This window comes from Chinchilla lanigera, unplaced genomic scaffold, assembly GCF_000276665.1.
Source record: "Chinchilla lanigera isolate Chin_1 unplaced genomic scaffold, ChiLan1.0 scaffold00114, whole genome shotgun sequence".
Lineage (NCBI taxonomy): Eukaryota > Metazoa > Chordata > Mammalia > Rodentia > Chinchillidae > Chinchilla > Chinchilla lanigera.
The window spans coordinates 5,390,439-5,401,855 of NW_004955515.1; the positions used below are offsets into that span (position 1 = coordinate 5,390,439).

General features: G+C 37.9%; 1 protein-coding gene across 3 annotated transcripts in view; it reads right to left on the minus strand.

The window, feature by feature from the left end:
* The window catches only part of Cenpp (centromere protein P), a 228,091-nt gene that overhangs the window by 170,182 nt on the left and 46,492 nt on the right, over positions 1–11,417 (minus strand). For all 3 annotated transcript variants that reach the window (XM_013506874.1, XM_005408912.2, XM_013506873.1), the window contains exon 5: positions 4,601–4,697. In XM_013506874.1, the coding sequence (XP_013362328.1) occupies positions 4,601–4,697 (97 nt within the window). The remainder of the gene's footprint in view (positions 1–4,600; positions 4,698–11,417) is intronic.

Genomic DNA, 11,417 nt, shown 5'->3' on the forward strand with positions numbered 1-11,417 from the left:
TAATTATAATAATAAACTTACTAAAAAAACATAAAATAATGCTCAAATTTTAAAAAGCAGAGCCTGTAGCTGAGATAAAATAATAATTGGGGAGAAAGAACATTGGTAAAAAGTCTGAATTTAAAATTTTCTTAGGGAAATAATTTTGGTTCTTCTAGGTCGGAAGATACGAATATAGTCAGTAAACATCTTCATCTACATACTCTTAAGTTGGAAATAAAATAAGCAATACAAATTATACCAGATCCAGAAGGTAACAAAAATTAATGGCAAAAAGTAAAACTACTCTGACTTGCTTATTGTATATGGATACTTCATTCTTGACAATAATTAAAGAAATACAGCCAGGCATGGTGGCACATGCATGTAACCCCAGCATTTGGGAAGCTGAGGCAGGAGGATCATTGCAAATTTGAGGCCAGCCTGGGCTACAAAGTGAGTTCAAGACCAGCCTGAACTGTGTGGGGAGACCCTGTCTCAAAAAAAAAAAAAAAAAAACAATACCAAGCTTAAAATTAAAAGTGATTTACTCCTTACAAACTTTGTTGAAAGAAACTGAAAGCATATATGAATGGAGAAATATTCTGTGTTCATGGGCTGGAAGATTTACCAGGATAATGACAAAACAATCTCCAGATTCACTCTAATCCTTATGAAGGTCCCAGGGATGTTTTTTGCAGAAATAAAAAAGTTGCCGGGCAGGGTGGCATACACCTGTAATCCCAGCACTCAGGAGGCTGGGGTAGGAGGATAGTTGCAAGTTTGAGACCAGCCTGGGCTACAAAGTGAGCTCAAGGCCAGCCTGAACTGCTGAGCAAGACCCTGTCTCAAATAAATGAATGAATGAATGAATGAAAAATCCACTTTAAAATTCATATGGACTCTCAAGTGACCCCAAATAGAAGAATCTTTTAAAAAAAAAATAGAGAAAAGACACACAAGTCCTTAATTTCAAAACTTACAACAAAGCTACAGTAATCAAAGCAGTGTGGTACTGCCATAAATGCAGACATATAGCCATCAGAATAGACTAGAGAATCCAGAAATAAATTCTTGATGTACTTTATGGTCAAATGATTTTCAACACAAGTACTGAGAGCATGCAATTGAGAAAGGACAGTCTCATCAACAGACAGTGCTGGAAACACAGGATATACCTGTGCAAAGGAGTGGTATCTCAGTGACTTTTCTCATTGCTGAGACAAAATACCCAACACTCAAAGTTAAAAGGGGAAAGATTTATTTCGGTTCACAGTTTGTAGAGGTTTCAGCCCATAGTCAGCTGGCTCCAAGGCAGGGTAGCATAGCAGACAAGTATTGGAAACCAGAAGACAAGCAGCAGCAACAACAAGTGATAAGCAACTGTGACCTTGTTTCTATACTTTATGTCTTATGCAGCCTACTCACCCTTACAGCAGTTAGCACTTACGCCCAGGATGGGACACCCTTAATCCTGCCCAGAACTATGCCAAACCAGTCAGTGAATTGATTTAGTAATCACACACCCTCAATCCCAACACCACACACTCCAGATTCAGCCACCTCCAAAAAGCTCCACCTACTGACTACATGAGGCTTTGCGGGGACAGCTAGATAGAAGTCATAACAAGTGGTGTTGGAGCTTTATGCTATGCCACCTACAAAAACTAACTCAAAACAGACCAGATATCTAACCTGGGCCAGATGTGTCAATTCAGGTCTATAATCCTATCACTTTGGAAGGCTGAGGCAGAAGGATTATAAATTCAAACTGAGCATGGCAATTTAGTGAGACCCTGTCTCAAAATTTAAAAAGGGGTAGGGATGTAGCTTAGTGCTGAGGATCTAGATTCAATCTCCAGTACTACAAAACACAACAACAACAAAAATCTGGCCTTAAGCATTAAACAATAAAATTCTTAGCAAACGGAGAAAATTCTTTTTCAGAACGAATTTGGTAATAATTCTTGGATCAGACACCAAAAACACAAACAACAAAAACAGACAGAGAGAATTTTATCAATATTTTGTGTATTAAAAGATTCTATCAAGAGAATGAAATGACGGGGCTGGGGATTCAGCTCAGCGGCAAAAGCGCCTGCCTGGCAAGCGCAAGGTCGTGAGTTCGGTTCCCGGTACCGGAGAAACACCAAAAAGAGAATGAAATGACAATCCAAAGTATTTGCAGATCACATATTTGATAAGGAGTTAATATCTGTACGACATAAAGAGCTCTTACAATTAAACAAGTAAAAGCAATGCAACTGCCAGGCATGGTGGCATATGCCTGGAGGCTGAGGCAGGAAGATCTTTGCGAATTTGAAACCAGCCTTGGCTACAAAGTGAGCTCAAAGCCAGCCTGAACTGCATAGCGAGACCCTGTCTGGGAAAAAAAAAAAAAAAAAAAAAAAGGCAATGCAACTGAAACAGACACGAGAGTCTCACAAACATTCACCACAGAGGTACTAGTGGCCAACAAGTACATGGGAAGAGGCTCGGCTAGCTCACCTGGAGGACGCAAACCTGAATCATAGTGACGTATCACTTTCTACCTACAACTGATTTTTACAAAACAACAACAAAAAATTATGTGCTGGAGAGGTTGTGGAGAAACTAGATCTCTTATGCTTTACTGTTAGGAACGGAGAAGGGCACAGCTGCTATGAAGAACAGTATATGATTCTTCTAAAAATTAAACTTAGAACTACCCCTTGACCCAACAAACACACTTCCCAAGAGAGTCAAAAGCAAGGGTATGAAGAGATACTGGTACACTTGTGGTCACAGGAGTGTTATTCACACAGTGAAAAGGCGGAAGGAATCCAACTGCCTACCAGTAGATAAGTGGATAAGCAAAACACGATACATCAATGTAAGTATTATCTAGCTTTAAAAAGGAAATCTGACACATGGTACAACATGGATAAACCTTGATGTTATCCTCAGTGAAATAATTCAGACAAAAAGAACAGTCCACTTCTATGAGATACCTAGAATAGTCAAATTCATAGAAACAAAGAAATCAAGTAGTGTTTAACAGGAACTGGAGCAAGGAGGAAATGAATAAAAAGTTTAACTTGGGATGATGAAAAAGATATAGAAAATGGTTACAGAAAAATGTGACTATATTTCTCCATCCTAGTAATGTTATCACCAGCAAAGACCAGCTCACAGAATGCTCTATTTCCTTTAAAAAATAATACACCAATTATACTTCTCCACATGCATGGAGAACACCTAGAGCAGTGATGGCAAACCTTTTAAAGCTTTCAATGATAACAAACAGCCTGCTGGGACACACATATGGCTTAAGTTTGCCACAACCAACCTAGAGTTAAACCAGATTTGCAAATGGAGCCTACAGGTCACAAAAACCATCAGCCACTTAAATGCATAAAGAAATATCCTACTGGGACTGGGGGTTTAGCTCAGCAGCACAGCGCCTGCCTGGCAAGTGCAAGGTCATGAGTTTGATTCCCAGTACCGGAAAACAACAACAACAACAAAAAAAAACAAAAGAAATATCCCACTGAGTAAAATGTCACATAAGGTATTAGGCAATTCATTCATTACCATATCTGTCAACACAGTTGGCAATCATTGTGTTTTATCAATTGTGAAGCAAAGATACTTAATTTTCCTGGCATAAGACTACATGCAAGAAAATACAGCAAAATCATGGGAGCTCTTCAAGGGACTGCAATATGGGAACTGCCTGTGTTTCATTCTGGAGAAAATCCTATACTTCACAGCTTTTATTAGCTCAGTCAAACGGGATAAATGTAATAATAAAAAAAGAATACAACCAAAATAAAGGAGGGTTACACACCAGCCCTAAAAACAACAGTGTGATCTGATGAGGCTTTTGAAGGAATCCAAACTTTGAAATATTATTTAATTCTTTCAGAACTAGCTTTTGTGTGGCTCAGAACTGTTGATAATTTAATCCTATAGCACTGTGCAGGACCAGAGGGATTAAACACAATCAAACATACTTCTGGTTATGCTCCCCAAATAGAAAGAAATGATTTAAAATAGGTCTATCAGACTTAAGAAACATTACTTCACAACAATCAGGCCTCAATATTTAATCTCAAAATGTACAAAATTAAAATACATAGTTTCTTCAGAAAGATAAATGTATACTGCTTCATAGCAAGCCTGTTATATTTTTATTAGCATTTACTATTTTATGTCAAGTAACCTTGAAAGACTTACTTTTTTTTTTGACTTTTTGAGTCAGGGTCTCACTATGCAGTTCAGGCTGGCCTTGAGCTCACTTTGTAGCCCAGGCTGGTCTTGAACTCTGCAACAATCCTCCTGCCTCAGCCTCCCAAATGTTGGGATTACAGGCGTGTGCCACTACGCCTGGCGAAAGACTTACTTTTTAAAAAGCAGATTTTAAAATAAATTAGACCATAACTACACTTCATTCAAAATATGCTATAATATAAAATACTGATTTATACAGAAGCTTCTCCTCCCGTGATCACAAATAATTAAAAAATCCTGAAGTCAATGAAAATATTTTACATCCTCTGAAAACTTTAAGGAAAGTACACTAAACACCACCACCTTCATATTCTATATATACTTAAAATTCAAAGACTTTAGACTTTACCTTGAAATGTTTAAATGTGCGCTTACGATATTCACACCACTTCACAAAAAAATGCAGACCTCGGAAAAACATGAATAAATCTCTTCTTTCTTCTGCTCTGTAGGAACAAGATTCCATGATTAATAAATATCATTAAATATAGACCAAATCTGGCCTTTTCACATGTTCTACACTAACATTTAGAAAATACTTATTATAGTTCTCTATATTGAATCCTACGCTTCTGTGTATGTTCCTCCTGCCTAAAAGCTATGCTCATTGCTAATGCTACCGTACTAGCATGAAATGTCCTTTTTAAATGTTTAAACCTGTCTACAACTTTCACATCACTCAAATGCCACATCTGCCATAAAATCTTATTTAATGAGTTCAGTTTAACAATGCATGTGTATGGGCCACTTCCTGGCACACAGCTTTAACTCTGTGGAACTTTTCCAGTGATAGAAGCATCTGTCACACTAATGAAGTGACTCAAGTGGACCTTAGATAGGAGAGGCTGGGGCTGCTTACTATAAAAACCAATCTTATCAGCAGGTGGTTGGAACTTCGGGCTAGCAGACATCCAGATGGAGAGCATGCTGGAGACTAAGTTCAAACACACAGCCAGTGATTTAATCACCCATGCCCATGTAGTAAGACCTCACTAAAAGCGCTGGACACAGGTGCTCAGTGGAGTTTCCTGGTTGGTGAACATGTTGATTTGTTGAGAGCATAATGTGTTAGATTTCACAAGAAAGCTGTATATCCCCCCCCCCGCCACCAAAGCCCCCAGACCTTAGTCTATGTGTTGCTTCCTGTTGGCTGTTTCTAGGTTTTATCTTTTATAATAAAACGGCAATTGTTAAGTAGAGTGCCTTCAGTAAGTTCTCTAAATGGTTCCAGAGATTACTAAACTTGAAAGGCTCACAGGAACTCTTTAAAACCTACAAGCTGAAAGTGTGGATGAGCACAGACTCTTCCATTTGGGGTCTGAAGGGAGGCAGTTAGGGGGTTGGGGGCTGTCTATAACCTACAGGGTTTGTTAGAGTCAGAACTAAACTGAAGGATGCCTGTATCCTCAACAGCTATAAATAATTTCATTCCTTAGCCTGAGTTCACATAGGTCTATTTATCTTAATTCTCTTAGTATTCTGTAACACTCAACCACATAAACTATGTGCAACTTGAGGTCAAGTTCCATGAATTCATCTGATGATTCACTCATGGTTATAGGGGTTCAGTCCCTATTCTAGCCACTATGGAGTAAACACACTTAACCCAAATGCTCCCATTAATTACAATTTAATGTGTTATGGGCATAATACATAAAGCAAAAAGTACATAAATCAGAAAATCTGAAATACCAAGTGAAGAAAGCAGAAGAGGTAGTCTATGCGAAGCAAGGGAAGACTTGGCAGTGAATTCCTTGGAGGTTATTATTGTCTCCAATATATCACAGCCAAGACACCAGCAACTGACAAGCCAAGACTACCACAATGTATAGACAGAAACAAACAAAAAAGGCCAGGAGATGACTGCTCCCTTCAGCCAGCAGAGGTCAAACAAGGTGAGAAGAGGGGCTGCTGCAGAACAGAACCTTAAAGACAAGGAAGGCTTTGTCCCTTTCACTGTCAATCAGGCACTAAGGCCAGAGTAGAATGTCAAGCTTGTCAACCAGTGCTGCCTGGAACCAGCAAAACCAGACAAAATGGTGTCTTCTCCTCCTAATCAGGTGCTGTGCTGGGAAGACTATGGATGGAGCTGTTTCCGTCTACCCCATGTGACACCAATCAAGAAGCACAGGAAGGGTGCTGTTCCCATTGCCCTCTAACATAGCTGCTACACACAGGGGGCTGCTCTGTCACTCTTCCACCCCTTACATGAAGCAGAGGGGAAGAATTAGCAAGGAGGAACCTGGATAAAGGGATCCATTGCATCTGTTAATGAAGTCCTCGGATCACTGTCACATGCTCATATACAAAACTGACCAGGATCTACAAAGCAAAAGTGCTGAGACTTGAATTATGGTATAGAATGCCATGCAGAATTCAGATTGAAGGTAGTATATAAGTGGAGCAGACAAAAATATGACATTTGAATTCAGATCATGCACATGGGCTGGAAAAGCTTTTAAATAAAATGTATGGATAAGGACAACAGCAAAAAATGGAACGGATACTGGGAGCCATCCTGCTCAGAAACACCAAAAACACTGTGTAGCTGTCAGAATCAGATTTACTGGACAATGGGAAGAGAGCAGAAATTTACAGCAACCAACCATACACTTAATGAGGAAAAAAAGCAACTAAAACAGAGTAGGTCTGCTTTGTGGTGTTTTAACTTGCCCTTTCCATGACCCCCACCTGGCCACAATACAGCCTTGAAGATACAATGCCCTTTTCTGTAAGAATGTAGCTCTAAAGGCTGGGCATGGTGGTGTACACCTGTCATTCCAGCATTGGAGGATCACTGAGAGTTGAGGCCAGACTGGGCTACAAAACGAGTTCAAGGCCAGCCTGAAAACTGCATAGCAAAACCCTATCTCAAAAAGATAAGAAATGCCCAAAAAGATAAGAAATGCCGGGTGTGGTGGCGCGCGTCTGTAATCCCAGCACTCAGGAGGCTGAGGCAGTTAGGATTTTTGGGAGTTCAAGGTGCACCTGGGCTACAAAGCACGCCAAGGCCAGCCTGAAATGCATAGTGAGACCCTGTCTCAAAAAGACAAAAAAAAAAAAAAAAATGTAGCTCTGACGAGAGTACTGGAAACCTTGCTCCCAAATAAATTGGATATCTTTTTTTTGACTTGTCTGTGGATTTGCTGCAGATTAACTCAAGAGGCCTATGTTTCACCTACCTCAGAACTTTTCTGCAGTTTAGATACACAAATTTCATACATAAATTTCTCAAAAATACCAAAAGGCAAATGAACAAGTTACTGCTACTCAGGACAAAGTGTCAGTGAACACAACAACAAATATGCTGAAAGCCAAGGGGGAAACGAGCAGGGTGCGAGCATCATTAAGAAGGAAAACTTTGTCTAGGGGAGGATACAAGCTCAGAACAGACATAAGCTTTCATTTCTGTGAATCTTTAGGTAAGGAAAGGATAAGGCAGAGCTGTGAGAGATATAATTAAACAGTGAAGCAGTATTCCAATGCAGGGCTAAATGCAAAGACCTAGAGAACATTCAGACATAAATACAAACATACATATGTATATATACAGTAGTTCCTCGGTCTAGGAACACTTCTGTTTGCAAATAATTTGCTTCACAAACAGAATCATTCAGCAAAATTTTGTTTTTGTTTGCAAACTCTGCATTGGATGACAAACACAATTGCAGCTATCTTTCCCAAATAAACAAATATGAGTGTCTTTCCAAAATTGTAGAACAAATTAGGTTCATGAACCAAGGTACCACTGTACTGTATATATATGTGTGTGTGTATACATATATAATACATGTTTTCATTTTACATATAATATCCAAAATGTCCAGTATGGAACAAAAAATATTAAGTATGCAAAGAATCAAGGAAGTACAAACCATTCACAGGAAAAAATAAATTTATAGAAACTTCTGTTGAAGAAACACAAAGTAGAATTACTAGGTAAAGATGTTAGATTTCTACTGAAAGAAGTCATAGAAAGAAGAGAACAATGCGTTCAATAAACAGAATAACACTATAGAAAGAGAAAGAATAAGAAACAGAAATTTTAAACCTCGAATGCCAAAAGCAAAAATGGAAAACTCACTAAAGGGCTTCAATAGCAGATTTGCACAGGCATAAGATTCAGCACAATGAATATAAATCAAATGAAATAGGCTAACTGCAGGGCAAATAAATTACTGAGTTCAAGAAAAAAAAAGAATGAAAAGTAAGCAGAACCTAAGAGACTTGGGACACCAAAGGAGCACAAACATACATACAATGGAGGGCATAAGGCGAGCTGAGAAAGAAAGGAGCTGAAAGCAATCTCAAGAAACAGTAGTCAAACACTTCCAAGTTGAAGAGTTAATATGCACGTCCTGGAAACTCATAAAGTGCAAAGGGGAAAAACTCAAGAGATCCACAGAAGATACTCAAGCTGTCAAATGTCAAAGAAAAAGAGTATCCTGAGAGTGCCAGAAGAGAAGTGACTAGTCACACAAGGAATCACCAGCAAGATTAACACCTTATTTACTATCACAAACCAGGGTGGCCAGGGAGCAATGCAATGACAAAGAGCTGCAAAGAAAGGGTTTTCAACCAAGATTTTTATATCCAACAAATCTATTTTTTCATATATTTATTTGCTGCTTCTAGTATTTCTTCATCTGAGAAGTGTGTATTCATCACAGACGCCCACTTTTGGATTGGGTCTTTAAATTTGGGTGGGTCTGATTTTTTTCAATTCTTTATATGTTCTTGATATAAGTCCTTTGTCTAAAGGACAACAGGCTAAAATTTTTTCCTACTCTGTGGTTTTCTTTTCACCCTGTTGGTGATTTCTTTTGCTGTGCAAAAGCTTTTAATAAGATGAGACCCCAATTATTGATCTTTGTATTATTGACTGTGTGATCAGGGTTTTGTTCATAAAGTCTTTGCCTATCTATGTCTGCAAGTGTTTTACCTATTCTCTCTTCCAGCACATTGAGTGTTTCTGTTTTCATATTTAGATTTTTGAGTCATTTCAATTTTAGTTTAATGCATGGTGACAGACACGGGTCTAGTTGTAGTGTTTGGCATATCCAAAGCCAGCTTTTAGAGCACCACTTGTTAAACAGGCTAGCTTTCGTCCAGTGAAGTTGTCTGGCTCCTTTGTTAAAGATAAGGTGGCTGGTTGGAGTTGTTTCTGCATCTTTTAATCTGTTCCACTGATCCTCAGGTCTGTTTTTTTTCCCCCCAGTATTATGATGTAGTAGCTTTGTAGTAGCTGAATAGCTTTGTAGTATAATTTCAAGTCAGGAATTGTGATGCCCCCTGCCTTGCCTTTGTTGCCAAGAATTATCTTTGCTATTCTAGGTCTCTTCTGGTTTCAAGTGAATTTTAGGAATGTTTTCTCTAGTTCTGTGAGGTATGTTAATGGTATTTTGATTCAAATTGCATTAAACCTGTTAAACAATTTTGGGAGTATAGCCATTTTTACTATGTTGGTTCTTCCTATCCATGAGCAAGTGATATCTATTTTCTGATAGCCTCTTTGATCTCCTTTTTCAGAATACTATAATTTCCAATGTATAGATCTTTTCCTTCCTTTGTTAGATTAATTGCTAAGTATTTCATTTTTTGGATACTATTGTGAAGGGTGTGATTTCCCTAATTTCTCTCTCAATCAGTTTGTTGTTTGTGTACAGGAATGCTATTGATTTTTCAGTGCTGATTTTGTATCCAGCTACACTACTGAATTTGGTTATTATATCTACAATTTTTTGGTGGAGTTTTTGGGGTCTTCTTTGTAAAGTATCATATCATCTGCAAATAATGATAATTTAATTTCTTTCCTTCCTGTTGTTATTCCTTTTATTTCTTTTTCCCGTCTAATTGCTCTGGCTAATGTTTTCAGAACTATAGCAAATATAAGTGATGACAGAGGGCATCCTTGCTTTTTTCTTGATTGCACAGTAAAAAGTTTCAACATCATTGGTTATGAGGGAGATGCAAATTAAAACAATGATGAGATTCCATCTCAATCCAAAAACAATGGCTATCATCAAGAAATCAATAACAAATGCTGGAAGGCCTGTAAAGAAAAAGGAACACTTCTCCACTGTTGGTGGGAGTGCAGACTGGTGTAGACTCTGAAAATCAGCATGGAGATTCCTCAAAAAAGTTCAGATTAGTGGTCTCATGTGACCCAGCTATTTCCCTGCTGGTGTCTTCCAAAAAAACTTAAAAACATCATAGCACAGCAACATATGTACACCCATGTTTACAGCAGTACAGTTTTTAAAAGCTAAACTTGGAAACAACCCACATGTCCATCAACAGGAATAGATAAGGAACATGTGGGGTTTTTATACAATAGAATACTACTCTGCTATGAAGAAGGATAACTTGAGATATTTCTAGGTAACTGGATGCAACTTGAGACTGTACTCTTAAGTGAAATAAGTTGGACTCACATGTGTAAACATCGCATTGTCTCCCTGGTGTGAGAAACTCAAAGAGCAAATAAAGATTAAAATGTACAATAGATATTGTGAAAAGGGAAGAAATTGTTCAAAATGAAAGAGGAAGTACGGTAGGAACTACTAAAGGAAGGGAAAAGGAAAAAATGATTTAGAAAAAGAATAAAATGGAAACAAAGCTTTGTAAATAGGGAGGGGAAGAGGAGTTGAGGAGAAAGAATTGAGAAAAAAAGAGGAATCAAACTATATCATTTATAGGTATAAATTCCCTATGATGAATATGATTATATAATGATCATATATCTAAAATGTACCAATAAACTTAATTTTAAAAAAAGAATGGAGAATTTTAAAAATTCGATGACTGAAGAAAACTGATAAAGTCCCTTACTTTTAGAAAAAAATGCTAGGGCTGGGGATATAGCTCAGTGGTATAAGTGTCTACCTGACAAGCGCAAGGTTCTGAGTTCGAGTCTCGATACCAAAAAACAAAACAAAAAATAGAAAAAGTGCTAAAGGAAACTCTTCAAACGGAAAAGAAAAGAACACTGGGCAGTAACTCAAAGCCACACCAAAATAATAAATAAAAGAACCCTGATAATACAGATAAGTAAGAAAAATAGTATCATTGTATTTTGACTTATAATCCTTCAGGATAAATGCATAAAACAAGAGTTACAATTCTGTTTAAGAAGTGTGGTATAGGGGCTGGGGATTTAGCTCAGC